General features: G+C 42.3%; 2 protein-coding genes across 2 annotated transcripts in view; one reads left to right on the forward strand and one right to left on the reverse strand.

Moving 5' to 3' along the window:
* The window catches only part of gpr39 (G protein-coupled receptor 39), a 99,626-nt gene extending 85,642 nt beyond the window's left edge, over nucleotides 1-13,984 (forward strand). The window contains exon 2 of the mRNA XM_033024635.1: nucleotides 13,306-13,984. Coding sequence (XP_032880526.1) covers nucleotides 13,306-13,868 — 563 coding nt within the window. The 3' untranslated portion in view covers nucleotides 13,869-13,984. The remainder of the gene's footprint in view (nucleotides 1-13,305) is intronic.
* The window catches only part of lypd1 (LY6/PLAUR domain containing 1), a 32,877-nt gene continuing 28,633 nt past the window's right edge, over nucleotides 13,858-18,101 (reverse strand). The window contains exon 3 of the mRNA XM_033024636.1: nucleotides 13,858-14,404. Coding sequence (XP_032880527.1) covers nucleotides 14,172-14,404 — 233 coding nt within the window. The 3' untranslated portion in view covers nucleotides 13,858-14,171. The remainder of the gene's footprint in view (nucleotides 14,405-18,101) is intronic.

An 18,101-nucleotide genomic window follows, 5' to 3' on the forward strand; every position in this document is an offset into this window, starting at 1 on the left:
TTCCAATCACTAATTGCTGAAGCTGCCAATGTGTTAGTGTCTGATTTCTACATTTTTTTCAATATTGCCACAAGCAGAGTTCAGATCTTTTGTGTTTTTAGGGAAAGCAGGTTCAAAGGGTTGGGGGTGAATTGTAGAAGAAGGCTATATAACCCACCAGAGTCAGTTTTAAAGTTATATGTTCTGTCAATATTATTTCATTTTCAATTTAATGTAATTTATAGATGAATGCCAGAATGCATAACAATGTAGGAAAAATAATTAAAATGTACAGACTGAATTTCTGGTAGAAAAAATATTAAGAAATTATAGCGCTACTGCATAACTGATGAGGAGTGGTGATTCTGGAACATAACTACTTCCTATCAAAAATATGGACATAAAGTTAAAGGGTAGGAAGCTTGTCCCACATAGGCGACTTTTTAGGCGAGTGCAGGAGACTGAGCTCGCCACACGGTCGCCACATGTTCGCTGGTGGTCTCTGGTGAGTCTCCTTCATGGCCGCGAGGAATTCCCGCATTCTGGGAACTAGTTACAGCCTCAGTATGGTCGCCGCAACTTTTCAACGTTGAAAAATTTTCTGCAACCAAAAATTGGTCACCATAGAGAAAATCGATAATCCTGTCGTTGTAGGTGCAGTTGTAGTGGGGTCGCCCCATGCAGTTATAGGTAGTCAAGGTAATCGTAGGTAGTTTCAGTTAATCGCCTTTGCCGACCGGGCATTTTCATTGGCTCATTGGGGGAAAAAAACGTAAGCATGAGTTTTCAGAACCAAGGATATCCGACCGGTAATGTTAAGTGTCCGCCGAACTTCACAGCTGTGTATCTCTGGCTTATTAAAAGTTGTCTGGCTTCTTAAAAATGTCTCCACTCCTTCTCCCCCCTTCTCCCCCCTTCTCCCCCCTTCTCCCCCCTTCTCCCCCCTTCTTCCCCCTATTTTAAAGGACTGTGCTAGCAGTCTTAACCTTCCTGTTCACCTCGGTGTGTGTCTGTATCACCTTGGCTTTGCACCGTGTGAATTTCAGGCAACGCTCTCCCCGCTTGCTCTGGCCCCCGCCTTTGTGATGTGTGTGTGTGTGTGTGTGTGTGTGTGTGTGTGTGTGTGTGTGTGTGTGTGTGTGTGTGTGTGTGTGTGTGTGTGTGTGTGTGTGTGTGTGTGTGTGTGTGTGTGTGTGTGTGTGTGTGTTCCACTCTGACAGTCGCCGTTCCAATTCCTGTTTTTTTAGGCGACAGCCGGCGAATTGACAGTCGCCGACAGTCCGCTGAAAAACCGCCTAAGTGGAACAGGCCCTTTAGACTATGGCCCGAGTTTTATAGTTGGTGCTATTGGAGAGAACATTACACAAAGGGCAAAACAAATAATATTCATTTGCATTCCTTCTGCTTTACCTATCTCATCAAATGTCTTTGCTCACACTGCCTCTCTCTCATCTTATCGTTTTCTATTAATATCTCACCTTTAGAGTTTGAATATTTACTTTACTGCCAGCCTAAAATACAATGTGGCTTGTTGACGGCCAGTCACTGAGAAATTTGATTTCACCATTATCACAGAGCAACAGCAACTTTTCATGCCTCTGCACCATTGACATGCTAAGAATATAAATGAGTTTAAAATTATAATTAGGATGGGTACTATAAATGCAGCATGTCGTGACCACTGGTGAAATAAGATAAATAACTAATTCTTGCAGCTCACCATTACTCACCCATGACACGGTATTCTCTAAAAATCTTTCAGATACAAGTCATTGCCCACAGGAAGTTGGCATTATATTAAATGTGCAATCTGGTTAGCCAATGTTTTAAATCTCCCTGAGAGTCAGCACAGAACCTCTTAGGTATAAAAATATTTGTTCAGATCAACTACAGATTTCTGTCATGATGACATGACTTACAATCCACATTGTCATGAATGATTAGAGAGAATAGGGCCACAACTCTGATTAGATGTGCAGCTAATATTACCAGTTTTTGCAAATGATTGATGTTTTTTTTTAACAAATGCTAAGATATAATATAATGACATGTTGCCATTTACGTTGTCGAAAAAATACCTAAAACATGGTAAGAACATTAAAAAAACAACGACCGACATGCTATCTTCAATTAATTTATCTGTTTGGACATAATCTTTGCTTTTTGTGAAAATATTCTTTGATCCACAAGGATAACCTTATAAAAGTCAAGAAAATGTCTCTTTTCTTATCCTTTCAATTTTCTAATTTGGTTTTTCCTAGAGAATATTCCCACTTTGTTTCATCAATCCAGTTATCATTATGCCTTGAAGTGTATCTAGTGTCCTCAGTTCCTAATCACTTAGTCCCTACCAATTTACCTGCTGTAGATAGATCTGTCCATGGCAGATTGGCTGCACAATCCTTGTCGAGTCTGAGTTAAGGTTTTACACTAAAGGCATCCTTTATCATGTTGGTTGACAATATTATCCTCAGGGGGACTGGACTGCTGGAGATTTTCTAGAGCAACAATGCAGTCACTGAACTTGATGGACTTGAATGAGAACTGCACAGGTCTTGCTTTAAGGCATGCTTCTGTGTCAACTCCAGCCAACTGCAAATTCTAATGTATCTTTTGGGTTGTGATTTGAGATTTTGCAGGGCAGGTGACGCACACCTAAACAGGATGAAATTCAATTACTGGGCAGTGCTATCCATAAAAGTAATCAAATTCAAATGAACCATTCAGCACATAGATACATAGAATAGCACAGCACAAGAACAGACCCTTTGGCCCACAATGTCTGTGCTGAACATGATGCCAAGGCCATCATTTCTCTACCTGAAAATAACCCATATCCCTCCATTCCCTGCATATCCATATGCCTGTCCATCAGTCTGAAGAAGGGTTTCGGCCCAAAACGTTGCCTATTTCCTTCGCTCCATAGATGCTGCTGCACCTGCTGAGTTTCTCCAGCATTTTTGTGTACCTTTGATTTTCCAGCATCTGCAATTCCTTCTTAAACACAACTGCCTGTCCATAATGCCCCTGTCCCACTTAGGAAACCTGAACGGAAACCTCTGGAGACTTTGTGCCCCACCCAAGTTTTCCGTGCGGTTCCCGAAGGTTCTCGGAGGTTTTTGCCAGTCTCCCTAATTGTCGAAAGTGATTTCCGCTTCTTCTATGTTCCGGTGATTATTTCAAAAAATTCAAAACCGGCCGCGACTAAAAATAGGTTGCCGTTTTAAAAATCGGTAATTTTTAAGACCTTCCACTTGTGTGTTCCAGGCACTCACCACCTTCTGTGTAAAAAAAAATGCCCTGCAAATCTCCTTTAAACATTGCCCCACTCACCTTAAACTTATGCTCTCTAAAATCCTGGAAAAAAAAGATTCTGACTGTCTACCCTATCAATGCTTCTCATAATTTTATATACCTCTATCAGGTATCCCAGCAATCTCCAGCGTTCCAGAAAAAAACATTCCAAGTTTGCCTAACCTCTCCCGATAGCTAATACCCCCTAATCCAGGTATCAGTCACCGTATCATCCATTTATCATCCTAATATTAATGATTCAGTAATTAGAAGTAAAAATTGGATTAGATCATTGAAAATGCTTTAAGACAGCACAGACGTAAGCACAATTTGAATGGACATATACAGAGTTGCTTTACAGAGCAAGGGCTTTGATGCATGTGCATGAAGAATTTGTGAAATCACTAACAGGATACATTCCATTGTGAAATGTATAGGCAGGAACTGCAGATGCTGGTTTAAACTGAAGATAGACTCAAATGCTGGAGTAACTCAGCGGGACATCGGCATCTCTGGAGAGAAGGAATGTGTGATGTTTTGGGTCGAGACCCTTCTTCAGACTGATGTGAAGGGAGAGGGAGATACATAGATAAGGAAGGGTAAGGTGTGAAAATTGGACAAAGGGAATGCAGATCCGGGAAATTGTAGAATTGATCATTGTTAGCTGGGAGAAGACAACAACAACAAAGCAAACAGAGATAAAATGTAAGGTACACAAAATTGCTGGAGGAACTCAGCGGGTGCAGCAGCATCTATGGAGCGAAGGAAATAGGCGACGTTTCGGGCTGAAACCCTTCGATAAAATGTAGTCGCAGTAAGACTAGTTGGAGAACTGGGAAGGGGGAGGAATGGAGACAGAGGAAAAGCAAGGGTTACTTCAAGTTAGAGAAGTCAATATTTATACCACTGGGATGTATACTGCCCAAGCGAAATATGATGTGATGTTGCTCCAATTTGCGTTGTGAAACCCGGCCTGAGGGGATTGCGGCATCACCAATAAAACCATTAGGTTCCATTCCCCTTGCGTGAATGGTTTCTGAAGTTATAAAAACACTTTAAGAAGTAAAGCAATCAAAGAATAAGGAACTGTTGCTCATTCTATCAACCTCACCTTCTGATTTATAGGTTCATAGCTACCTGTGCTTTTGCGACTTGTTGGCAGATTTAGAAATCAAATTTCAGTAAAGGCATGGAGTTCACCTTATTCAGCTCCTTTCCCCTGACCAGAATATCCTTTCATTTTATTACAGAAGACTGGACATTTCTGCTGTATCTCTAATGTAGCCAAACATGCAACGTGCAAAGCGACATTCTCCTTTACACATCAAACCATATATTCAGTGACTGAAATTAGAATCTGCCAACAAAGAAAAATTAGACCATATTTCCAGCCGAAGATCTGAGGAAGAAATACTAGGGATTTGCATTCTGGCTCTTTAGAGATAGAGTTGCTAACCAAACAGAAGGAAGCCAAGAACTTGGCTGTACCTTTTTCACAGAAGAGAAGGCAAATCTCCTATAATCCTGACTAATATTCAACATTTATTTAATACCCCCAGAACAAATCAATGACGTATTTGTCATTTTTTGCTTGTGACACTTCAATGTAGCAAATTGACTGATATATCTAAAAAATGCAATTGGTTGAGATAAGTTTACCTTGTTGATTCAAAAAACATGAAATATAATAATTTGCCTTTATTTTTAGTATTTTTCCTTAGAATTGGCCTTGGGTTGCTATTTGTTTTTAAACAAAATAATGAATACTTCTGTGAATAAATCTGTGATTTACTGTAAGTGAAGCAAGTAAAGGGCCTGTCCCACTTGGCCGTAATTTACGCGACAGGCTGATAGTGACTGACGCGCGACGGTCGTGCGCGTCATCATGCGTCCGCACAGCCGTCTGGAGCGTGTGACGTCATTTGAAGATAGACACAAAATGCAGGAGTAACTCAGTGGGACCGGCAGCATCTCTGGAGAGAAGGAATGGATGATGTTTCGGGTCGAGACTCTTCTTCAGTCTGAAGAAGGGTCTCGACGCCAAACGTCACCCATTGCCTCTCTCCAGAGGTGCTGCCGGTTCCGCTGAGTTACTCCAGCATTTTGTGTCTATCTCCAATTGTCTTGGTCCCGCTCTGGGAGTAGGAGTGGGGGCGGTTCGGGATCCGCAACAGCTGTGAGCCCCAGGCCGAGCTCAGCAATCATTTGCCTGCTTCTGCTGCTGTTGGAGGTGAGACGTTGCACTGCGCCAGGGTCTTGGGCCTGTCCCACTTTGGCCGTCAGTTACACGACAGGTCGGTGGCGCGCGAAGATTTCGTGCAGGACGAAGTCCACACTCCTCCACACCACTCCACACTCCTCCACACCACTCCATGCGCCCGTCCCGCGCTACCCACGCGCTACCCACACGCCACCCACACGCTAGCAGGTCGCGTAAATGGCGAGCGAATGACGGCCAAGTGGGACAGGGCCTTAAGTTAACATTTGCCTACACATTTGTTAAAAGAATGCGTGGCACAGTGACACAGCTGGTAGAGCTGCTTTCTCAACCAACTTCTATCCTGACCGGATTCTCCCTGTGACTGCATGGGTTTCCATGGGTGCTCTGGTTTCCTCTCACATTTCAAAGAAGTGTGGGTTTGTAGGTTAATTGGCTGCTGTAAATTGCCCCTAGTATGTAATGGGTGGATGAGAAAGTGGGATAACAGGGTTAGGGTGAATGGTCAACATGGATTTGGTGGGCTGAATGGCCTGTTTCATGTTCACAAGTAATTGGAGTAGAATTCGGCCATTATGCCCATCAAGTCTCTGCTGCCATTCAACCATGGCTGATCTATCTCTCCGTCCTAACCCCATTCTTCAGCCTTCTCACCATAATACCTGATACCCGTACCAATCAAGTTTTCATGGTGTATCTCTAAGCTAAACTAATAGCATAGAAAAATTACAGAGTTTAGATCACAGATAAAAGACTGTATCAGAGATGCATGGTTCCAGACTTGCTCAGGAATTTGAGTGTGCATCCTGCTGATGTGTTAAAGCAGTATTAAGTATGTGCTGCATTGTGAAAGTTGTCGCCCTTCAGATGGGATATAAAACTTAGACTCCATCTGCTGGTCTGGTGGCTGCAACATATTGTAAAGATCTTTTCAAAGACAATCGCCCAGTGATCCTCCTTTAAACAACACTATAATGATCAATGCCGTTTGTCGACTTTGTGCTAAAAATACCTGAATCTATACAAATTGTCCTTATTTCATAGTGAATCAAATGCAGAAATAATAATTAACTATTTCTAGTCAATGGTGAAAATAAGTTAAGTACAAGTTCTTTCCAAAATACTACTCAATACATGGGTGAATTTATTGAACTATTGAACTGAAGTTGGCTTTAAATTAAAGATAGACATAAAATGCTGGAGTAACAGCAAGACAAGCAGCATTCTGGAGAGAAGGAATGGGTGATGTTTCAGGTCGAGACATTTCAAGGGCCTTTGATTTATCTTTGATTAAAACCAGCATCTGCGGTGCTATCCAAAACATTTTGGCTTTAAATGTCCACATTTTGTTCAAATCAGAAGTGATTTCGGTTTCTAATTATGCAGTGGCATTAGATTTTGAATATTGGCCTATAGTTAAAAACAAACAACTGGAGGAACTTAGTGGATCAGACAGATTTGTAGAGGGGGATTAAGGGGTTTGTCAATGTTTTGAGTCGAGGCCCTGCATCAGGACTGATAGTGTTGAGGGAAGATAACCAGTATAAAGAGGCGAGGGGAAGGGTGAGACAAGGGATGATAGGTGATGAGTGGACCAAGGAAGTGTGAAGGATGAAGGATGGATGAACCCTACTTGGGGAGAGGAAGGTGTATATGGTTGGAGGAGGAGCCATCTTGGGGAACGGCTGCTAACCAGCAGCCGTCCGTTTAATTCATTTTTTTAAAAGTTCTTAGTAAGACTTGTTCTTCGTCTGTTGGAGAAATTGACTTCTTAATGTGGGGGGAAGAAGGTAATTATACTTCTAGGTCCCTACCTGGTCGGTGAGGCAGCTTTTTTCACGGGCTGCCCGTCGACCCGTCCTCGTGGCCTACCAGCGGGCGTGGAGCGCCGTTTCCTGGCGGGGACCGCCCAGCACCTCGGCTTCGTTGGCGGCACAGCACTGGAGCGCTATCGCGGAGCGGAGCGGGCGATGCTTTGCCTGGGTCGCCGCGCTGGATCGACGCGCTGGAGCCCCGGTGAGCTGTGACCGCCGAGATCAACACTTCCGGGCTGCGGGTCTGCGGAGCGGGCGGCGCCGACTTTAACATCAGGAGCCTGGGAGCCCCAACCCGGCGCTGCCTTGTCGGCTTTGGAAGCCGACAATCCCCTGCTAGGAAGCGGCCGTTCCAGGTGGCCCAGCCGCTGTGAGGCCTCTCCCGAAGCCGGGGCAACACCACCCGGCCAGAACGGCCAGGAACATCGGGCCTCCGTAGAAGCAATAGCGGTGGCCTCAATAGGCCTGACTTTGGGTGAACTGGGGATGGGGACTGGACTTTGTGCTTTCCGCCACAGTGGTATCCACTGTGGGGGGATGATTTTTCTGTGTGTAAGTTAATATGTTAGTCTGTGTCCAAGATGGCTGTCGGAAGGGAGAGTGGACGCTGGCACGCTTTAGCTGCCGCTGCTCTCTCTTCACATTGTGTTTTTTGATTTTTTGATTTTGTGTCTTTGGAGCGATTTCTATCTTTAATTTGTGTATTGATGATGTCATTATTTATTTTTCTCCGACTATATGTTTTTTTCTCTTCTGTTAATTTTTGTAAGGTGTCCTTGAGACTTTGAAAGGCGCCCGAAAATAAAATTTATTATTATTATTATTATTATTATTATTAAGAGAATCTGTCATTTAATTCAGTTAATAAAACATGTTGGTGTGGGCACTTTCATTAGAAAATTGATTTGAGAATTTTTGAAAATTGAAAAATTATTTGACAAACCTTATATTTAGATTTATATTATTTATATTTATCAAATTTAAAATTATTTATTTTTTATAATGGAATATTATTTTAATGGCTTTACTCAAGTCAAGTATCTTTTATTGTCATTCAGACTTTTCAGTCTGAACGAAATTTCGTGCCTTGCAGTCATGACATAGAATAAAATCACAAAACACACTGTAAACACAAATTTAACATCCACCACAGTGAGTTCACCAGACACCTCCTCACTGTGATGGAAGGCAAAAGTCTTAAAGTCCTTGTCTCTTCCCTCCGTGTTCTCCCTCTGCGTTGAGGCGATCCAAGCTTCCGATGTTGTGACCCCGCCGGGTGATGGTAAATCCCGCGGCTGATCCGAGCTCCGCGAACGGGCTGGTTCAAACACCGCAGCCCGGGGTGGTCGAAGCTGCCGCCCTCCAGTCCAGCGGACACAGCTGTTGACGACGTCGTCCACTGGCCCGCGGCCGAACCCCGGACTCAGGCCGCCGCCGCCAGAACGCCGTCTCAGCCACCGGAACACCGTTCCAGCCCCGAGCCGGGTCACCCTCACGTGAGCGTCTCAGCCCCGCGCCAGGCCGCCCCCACGGGAGCGCCGTTGCCCTCGAGCTAGGCCGCCCCCACGGGAGCGCCGTTGCCGTCGAGCTGGGCCGCCCCGACGGGAGCGCCGTTACCCTCGAGCTGGGCCGCCCCCCACGGGAGCGCCGTTACCCTCGAGCTGGGCCGCCCCGACGGGAGCGTCTCAGCCCCGCGCCAGGCCGCCCTCACGGGAGCGTCACAGCCCCTCACGGGAGCGCCGTTCCAGCCCCGAGCTGAGCCGCCCTCACGGGAGCGAGCCCAGGGCGAGTCCTGACAGGCTGCCTCCTGAGCCTCGAGGTCGCCAGCTCCGCCATTAGGTCTCAGCGCAGACGGAGGCAGAGAAGGGGGATACGACAAAAAAAGTCGCATTCCCCCGAAGGGAGAGACAGCAAGCCCTGTTTCAACCCCCCCCCCCCCCACACACATAAACACAACCTAAAACCAAAAACTTAGCTAAACAAAACGAAAAAAACAACACAAAAAAGTAAAAACAAACGGACTGCAGGCGAGCCGCAGCCGTTCACCAGCGCCGCCACTTCCGGACCCTGAATGTTGGCATATTGTTTATTCCTTGTTGCCTCTTGAATGGAATATCTTGCTTGGTTATTTCATAAAGCAGCTGAGAGCTAACAAGATTGATGTGTGTCTTAAGCACTGGGCTAGATAAGTAAAAATACTTCCTTCTCTAAAGAATACAATTGATCAGGATGAAGGATTTTTACAGCAATCCAAATGGTTCTCATTGCTCATTATCTTACTCAAGAATGATTTAATTACTTGAGGTTAAATTCGACTGCTTTGATGTAATTTGAACTAAAGTTTAATGGCACCAGCCATCCAAATCTTGATCCGATAGCTCAACTGCAATGTACTTTTGGGCAAAGTTTTCAGCAAATTTCAGGAGAGAATCCAATTCAAATATTTACTTTTAAAGGACTAACCAGCATTTAGATAGCTCATTTCCTTGAGACGTTCCAAAGAGCCAGGTCCATTTTCACTGTGCATTACTCAGTCCAATACAAATAGTTTGCATTCAGCTTGACATCACAAATAGCAAATGCCGAAATAGATGCTTTGATTTTGGTGCCACTGACCACAGGAAGAATATCAAATAGGATCGCAGCACACCTGTCTCTTTTCCACATGATTCTAAAATATCTTCTATAGAATCATTGCAAGATACAACATGGTAAAAAGCCCCTTCGGCCCACTCACTCTGTGCCGACCATCAATCACCCATTCATGCTAATCTACATTAATCTTTTGAAGACACCAATGTTTCAGCGGGTCAGGCACCACCTGAGCAGAACATGGATAGGCGTCGTTTCGGGTTGAGACCCTCCCTCATACTGATTCTTCCTCAGGATCCTGACCCGAAATATCACCTATATGTGTTCTCCTGAGGTGCTGCCTAATCCACTGAGCTAATCCAGTATTCTGTGACTTCTTTTGAAAAGCAGCATTTGTAGTTTCTTGTTTCCACATTAATCTTATATTTTATTCTTCACAAATTCCCATCAGTTACCCTCAGATTCCACCACTCACCTACAGACTAGAGGTGATTTACATGACCACTTAACTTAACCTGAGCCAGCAGACTTCTCCTTGAACTGATAAATCACTGAGTCACTGCTCGCCCAATCTCTTAGCCTTGCAGTGGTTTAAGCCACAGAGCATAGGTCTGCAGTTTAGTTACATCTACAAGTCCACTCAGTCTGGTAAGAATGTTAGCTTCTGAAGATTACAAACTGAGACAAATTTGGTCTCAGTGCTTTCTTTTAATGTAAATTGAAGATTTTTCTTTCACCATCATGAGCTTTCAGCAGGGATCATAAATGAACAGAGCTTACACATCTTCTGTCGCATTGCTCACCCAGTAGGAGGTGGATCGAGGAAGACAGTCGGTTGCCTCTAATTGGACTTCCGAAGGGGAAAAAAGGAGAAGAAAGGAGCACTGTGCAGCCTTATTTAACAGCTGCATGGGTGAAGTTCAATAATAAGTTTGGTTTGTTGGCTTCCATTTATACTTAACTAGGTAATTGTGTATACATGAAAAAAATACAGTCCATACCATTAAAAGTTATTCATATCTTTACTTATTCTTTCTTCCTTCAATGGACTTTCAGTTTTCAAATGTAATTATATGCAGAGCTTATAAAACTATCCCAAAAATGAAAACATTAGCTTTTAACAATGAAATTAACAGTTAATAAAGTATACATTTGTCCGTGTTGAGACCTCAGAGCAATGTTTGCCATCAATTACTTAATATCTGGAAATTCTGGAGTTATTTTATCTTTTGTTTTATGTTGCCTTATGAGTTAGATAATTTGTTTTTTTAATAACCAGGTTAAAATACCATGTGATTTCCATTGCAATATGGTAAGCAAGCAAGAAAAGTATAATTAATGCAATCGATTCAATAACCTTCATTCACATTTCTTTTTAGTTTTATGCCAACCATAATGGCACATGATATGGCTTATAGTTATAAAGCCTTCAACGTCTCTTCTTTCCTTGAACCAGCAGGTAAAATGACTATAATAACAGCAAAACAGCAAAATAAAACAACGTACAAATTGGAGAAAATAGTTCCATTTTGTATATATGTAAACAGGTTTAAGGTCAAAATCTTTAATTATCTAATATAACATTGTACTTTATGAACAGACAAAATAATACTAAACAGATGCTATCATATTAGCATACTACTGGTTGTAACTAATAAGTGTGAATGATTCACTGGTCTGTCAGTGAATTGGACTTTACATTCACTGCCGTGAATAAAAACCAGCAACATGCCATTAAGGCAGCGACAGTCCAGATTTATTATTGCAACAATACTATTGTTATTACCTTTCTTTTTGTTTCCGTTAGCTCTTTTATATCTCTGTAATTAGCATGTTTAAATTTTTTTTTCACGTCTTAATTTATAAAATGCTGCTGCTTTTAAGCTGCTAGGCATCTATTATCAAAGTCAATAGAAGGATTGAAATCAGCTTTAGAACATGTCACACAGTAGAACAACTGCCTTAGGCAGATATTGTTCCTCAGCACAGGAGGTAATTATACCTAGCTTGAGGAATGATACTATTAGTGCAGTCCCTTCAATTTAATAAATAGGGGTTATTTCATAAAAAATAGGTTAATTATTTCTAATACAGTCATGATAATGCATGAGCTTTGTAGATGAAAGTGAAATTTATAAAAACCTCCCATGAAACACGTTGTTTGAGATGAATACACAATTTGCTGTTTGTAATGAGTAGCAGGAATTGGATGATATGGTGAGTTTGTGTAATATACTTTGAACTCAAATCAATGGATTCAGAGCACAGAATGTACATCTTCTTGCTCTGGTGGCTGCAAGTATGCAAGAAGGTAATGACTGCAGGAGAGTTAATTTAACATTATTTTGCATTTCACTCATTATCTCTAACCTGGAATGTTGCATTCTCTAGCAATGACAATTCTCAGCTTCAACAAAAAAAATAGAAGTTTAAGATTAAAATGGAAAATGAGCCTCGAGGAAAAGTCACTATTCCTTTCTTCATGCCGCATTAAGGGAAACTTGATTTGGCTGCATAGGCAGCTTGCCAATGCAGCGTAAGTGAAGCTTGACGATTTAACCTCTCCTGGATGACGTAAGATGGTTGTTGAGTTTGCTCGATCCACTGCTGCCTGTCTAAAATATGCTGATGATCATATTTGGACGAATGTGTCGTGAACTCTAAAATTTGCACACCAAACAAATAAAGATCATCGCGTAAGATGGAACTGCAGATGATGGACACAGAAGATAGACACAAAATGCTGGAGTAACTCAGCGGGTCAGGCAGCATCTCTGGAGAAAAGGAATAGGTGACGTTTTGGGTCAAGACCCTTCATCAAATTGAGAGTCAGGAAGGCCGCCTCCCTGACCCTCAGTCTGATGAAAGGTCTCACCCCAAAATATCACCTATTCCTTTTCTCCAGTGTTGCTGCCTGACCTGCTGAGTTACTCCAGCATTTTATCTCAATAAAGATCATTATATTAAAAAAAGGAGGCTATAGCATACAATATATTCAAAACTGACGATAGTTATTAACACATGCTCTTCATTAAATTACTTTTCTAGAGATAATTGCGAGTTAACTACGTAATCAAAGCTATTAGTCCCCATTATAACCGTTCATTGGCAATGTTAACAATTCCAGTTTGTTATAGCTTATGTTTATTCATACCACGCTCTTAATATAAGTTTAGTTCTTTAAATACACTCAATGTGGAGACAGGAGTGAAATATGCAATATGTTTGCAATGCTATTATTTTCCATGCATTCTCCTTTGCATCTTTTTGAAGTCAATGCAACTGTACATTTAGCATTCTAACTTCAGGAAAGCAGGCCAATGTGTTAATAGCTTGTCTGAAGGAATGCACAATGAAGCAAACTAGGAAGATGTTTTAAAAAATAATTCTCTTATTTTCTTCCCACAGTACTCATTGTGGTTACCCTGGCTATATGTTGGACGCCATTGCAAATTCGGCGGATCATGGCGGCTTCTAAGGCAAAATCAGATTGGACAATTCAATATTTCAGAGCTTTTATAATCTTATTGCCTATCTCAGATACTTTCTTTTACCTTAGTTCAGTATTAAACCCACTGCTGTATAATCTGTCCTCGAAGCAGTTCCGAATGGTTTTCATGCAAATCCTGCGCTGTAAGCTTTCCCTGGTGCACCGCAACATGAAGACATTAAGCAGACACCACACCATTCCCAAGGGCAGCACAGCTCAGTCAACAAAATCACTGCTTCCTGCCTCACTTAAAAACGTCCACCTACACCAGAAATCCAATCTGGATCTTCCAACTTCAATGCTGCAGGACATGGACTTTGAGCTTGAACCTACTTCGTGTCAAAACTATGAGCCTAAAAGGCCAACTCACGTTTCAAGTTCCAAACTGAGGAAAATTAACTCGGAGCAGCAAACACCAGAAAATACCTCGGAGCTATGTCTAAAAGAGCAACCAAATGGACTCAATGAAACTGAGATATGAAGCTTTTATAAAACATAAATACTTCAAATAAAACTCACAGAGAAGACTTTCAAAGTGCAGTCAGTGTTACTTTCAATGATACAGTACCATGTAAAAATTCAATAAAGCAAATTAATGGAAAGCGTCTCTGTGGAATATTAATGTTCTTGGATGATGATTGTCAGTTATTAGTAATGCAAGCTGTTATAAGACAGCATATGAAATGCCAGCAGCAAAACAAAGTTGGATATTTCAGAACTCCCACAACTCTGCAATGACTCTTTGAGTCATGACTCTTTGCAAAGTTTCCTTCACTTGATGAGTTTATGTTAAGAGTGTTGAAGTGAGCATTCCAACAGCAGCTAAGAGTTTTAAACTTGCTCTGGGAGACATCGATGAGTTTCCTCTCCTCCTGGGGCGGGGTCCATTACAGAGCGGGGTGTTACAACAGCTGATGCACACAGATCCCACCTTTCCAGGGGAACAGAATGACTGATAACCTGCAGACGTAATGAGGCAAGATGTAGAAGCAGCACAAGACTTCCGGTACATAACTCCTGGAAACAAAAAAATAGCACGGGTAAGACAGATTACAGTTTTATTGAGCAGTATCGTGCATCCTACATTTGCTCTCTCTAATGCAAAGACAGAAAATCTTTGGCCATTTATCTAAAGAGTTAACATTCTGTTTCAGACTTGGAAATTGTGATACATTTAAAGAGGAATGTTCATCCCATTTATTAAAAAAATGATTGGAGGCATCTTACTGAGGATGAGAGCCATTCATTTCTCTTCTCACTCACGCATTCACATCATTAGACTTTATGGCTTGCAGGAACAAGTGGGCTTCTCTAATCAAAACACAAAGTGCTAGAAGAACTCAGCAGGTCAAGCAACATCTATGGAAGGAAGACAAAATGTTTAAGAAGGAACTGCAGATGCTGGAAAATCGAAGGTGGACAAAAATACTGGAGAAACTCAGCGGGTGAGGCAGCATCTATGGAGCGAAGGAAATAATCATTTCCTTCCATTGATGTTGCCTGGCATGCTGAGCTCATCCAGCAGTTTTCTTTTGGCTCAAGATTTCAGCATCTGCAGTCTGTTTGGTCTCCCTTGGGCTTCTATGACGTTCCTTTCACAGACTAATGACATCTGTCTATTTTCTGAGGAGTAGGAAAGAGGCCACAATACTCAACAGTGATCAGAACCATGACCTAGAAACAGTCATTACTCCCAGAGGGATATGGCCTGGTGAACTTTCGGTGCCATGGATTAACATTCCTATCTATAACATCTTTAAATTTGTAAGTGTTCCTACCATCAGAAAATTAAAAAAAAAACACACACAGGTTCAACACAGGGATTACATGGTGGGAACTTTTTGATGTTATAACTGCATTTGAATAAAAGTTGAGATAAGCAAAACCATGTCAGTAGTTTAGTATAGTGAGTTTAATTTATAGACACAGCATGATAATAGGCCTTTCAGCTCACCAAATCCACACCAACCAACAATCACTCGTTCTACACTAGTTCTATCCAACACACTAGGGACAATTTACAAAAGCCAATTAACCTACAAACCTGATTGTCTTTGGAGTGTGGGAGGAAATGTGGAATGTGGAATATGGGAGGAAACCGAAGCACCCAGAGAAATCCAAGCAGTCACAAGGAGAACCTACAAACTCCACACAGACGGCTCCCCTAGTCAGGATCAAACACTGACGCTGTAGGATAGCAACTCTACCGCTACGCCACTGTGCCGTCCTAAAGTTATCAAGCTAATTTGAGATTTTGTCCGTTAATAGATCAGTGTTTGGATCTAGCTTCCATCAAAACTCACTGCAAGGTTGACAACTTTTTAATTGATTTTATGGTTTTCATTAGGTGCTCGTGAATTTACGGACGTGGACTGGGAACAGCCCTACCTCACGCCCACCCTACTGCCTCCACCACGTACACAGAAATTCATTAATTAATTTTGAAATGAGTGAACTCAATTCAAATTCTGAAAAAAAAACTCAGAGTAGAAACAGCAAGAAATTCAACTCTTATCACCAATGGTAAACTCATGTGAATGCATCAGCCACTGTCGGAACTCACCTGCTAAATAAACTTAATGGAGCTGAACATAGCATTGTGGGCGTATCCACACCTCAAGGCCTGCAGTGGTTCAAGGAGGCAGCTCACCATCATCTTCTCTCGGGATGGTCAATTAAGTGCTAGCTCAGCCTGCTAGCAATTGAATGAACATATATAAAGAAACGCACAGAGTGAAGACACTGACTGGGCAATAGCCGTGCTTCTTTTCACAGCTGGCAAAGTGCGGCTAATGTCTCTCTCAGAACTGGTAGTCTTGAAGGATCCGTCAGTATTCTCAGTGTCCACGACAAAGATGATTTACCTCAGGGCAGCTCCAGGATGCGGCTGGGATGCAGTGCTGACTCAGCCATCAGAATCTGCCACTGGATACTGGGAATCAGATTGGTGGTGCGATTTGACCCACGGGGACAGGTGGATGTGCGCACAAGAAAGGTGAAATGTGGAAAGCTGGAAACTCCAGGGGATGTTGGTGACGTTTTGAGGGTGATTTAGAGAGTCAGGATGAATGTTTCATGATTGGGGGAGTGCCAGGTCGTTGGTTGAGTGTTAGACTGTTAAGGGAGTGTCAGATAGTTGGGGTGGAGATGGCAGTCTGATGGGTAGGGCAGCATATAAAATAGATGTGTAAAGATGGCTTCCACTCTGAGTGCTATCAGACATGTTTGCTGGAAATGTTAGACAGGGGTGGGTGGAAGTATGAGATGGTTAGATGGGTGTCAGACAGTTTGGGGCAGGTTGTGGAGATGGGGGCTCAGGTGACAATCGGAATGTGTTAGACAATGAGTGGGTATCAGGGAACTGATCAATGGTATGTGGGTCACAAATGCCTGCTACGTTTATAAAAACTAAGAACACATGTTGGAAATGCTGCTGGTGACATTAGCAAGCATTGAAATCATTTCGACAACGTTCCCTCACCTGGAGATCCCGTAAGTCATTTCACTTGCTTCAACATAAATGCCCATTCTGATTGATTGGTGGACATGTATTCTTTTGGAGGTTGAGTGTATTGACTGTAGGAATGATTGATGTTTCCCAGTCCAATGTGCCTGGTGCAGTGGAATCTATCAGGTGGTCTACGCACTATTTCATAGCCTGACAGAATCTACGAGAGAAGCTGAATGATGTCAGGCCACGGGAATTTTGCAATTCTCAACTCAGTAAATGATCTTAGCTCAGAGATGATCTTAGCTCAGAGATGAACTTACTCGCTCGCTTCCCGACCCTTGCAGTGTCCAGTTCATCAATGGAGGGAAGGTCGCAACCAATAACCATGTTTTATGTGTCATTCCTAACTGTCACTGTATGTCATGTTGTCACTTGCGGGTGGAGCACCAAGGCAAATTCCTTGTAATGAATACTTGGCCAATAAACATATTCATTCATTCATTCATTCATTCATTCAAGTAAATAAACAAACAACATTAGCTATTAACACTTTATATTGAAAACTCAAATAGAATGCAATGAATCCCAGGTTTAAGATGATTTCACCGAAGAAAATGGGCTTTGAGAAAGAAATAAACTATAGATTAGGAGAAAGGGCAAAAAAAGGGCAGATGTATGAACTGTGAAGATGTGAGGATATTCACCAGTGAGAGAACAGGGAGAAAGTAGTCATTGTTGGTATGCAAACAGATTTGGTCCTTTTTTCAAGAAATACAGTAAACAAGAAAACACAAATATTGTAATTATGAAAGGAAAATGGCGTGGCGTTAAAGGATAACACAACTTGTGTCCAGCTCCTAAGCAGTAAAGTGGTATGAAGTGGGTGCTTCATGGGTCTGAAGAAGGGTTTCGGCCCGAAACGTCGCCTATTTCCTTCGCTCCATAGATGCTGCTGCACCCGCTGAGTTTCCCCAGCAATTGTGTGTACCTTCGATATTCCAGCATCTGCAGTTCCCTTTTGAACAACCAAGTGGTATGAAGTGATTGTCCAGTGGAAAAAATAGTGGAAAATTAGTCTCTACTCACTGAAGATTAACAAATATAGAATTATGAGAAGGGCTGACAGTTAACAGCTATTTAGTGGGTTTTAGATACTAGAATTGTGGATCAAAGCACCAGGAGAGGAAGTCATTTAGTACTGTGATGTCGACACATTTAAAGGGATTCTCAAATTCCAAACGTTGCACGAGCTCATCCATGCAT

The sequence above is a fragment of the Amblyraja radiata genome, chromosome 7 (genome assembly GCF_010909765.2).
Source record: "Amblyraja radiata isolate CabotCenter1 chromosome 7, sAmbRad1.1.pri, whole genome shotgun sequence".
Classification (NCBI taxonomy): Eukaryota; Metazoa; Chordata; class Chondrichthyes; order Rajiformes; family Rajidae; genus Amblyraja; species Amblyraja radiata.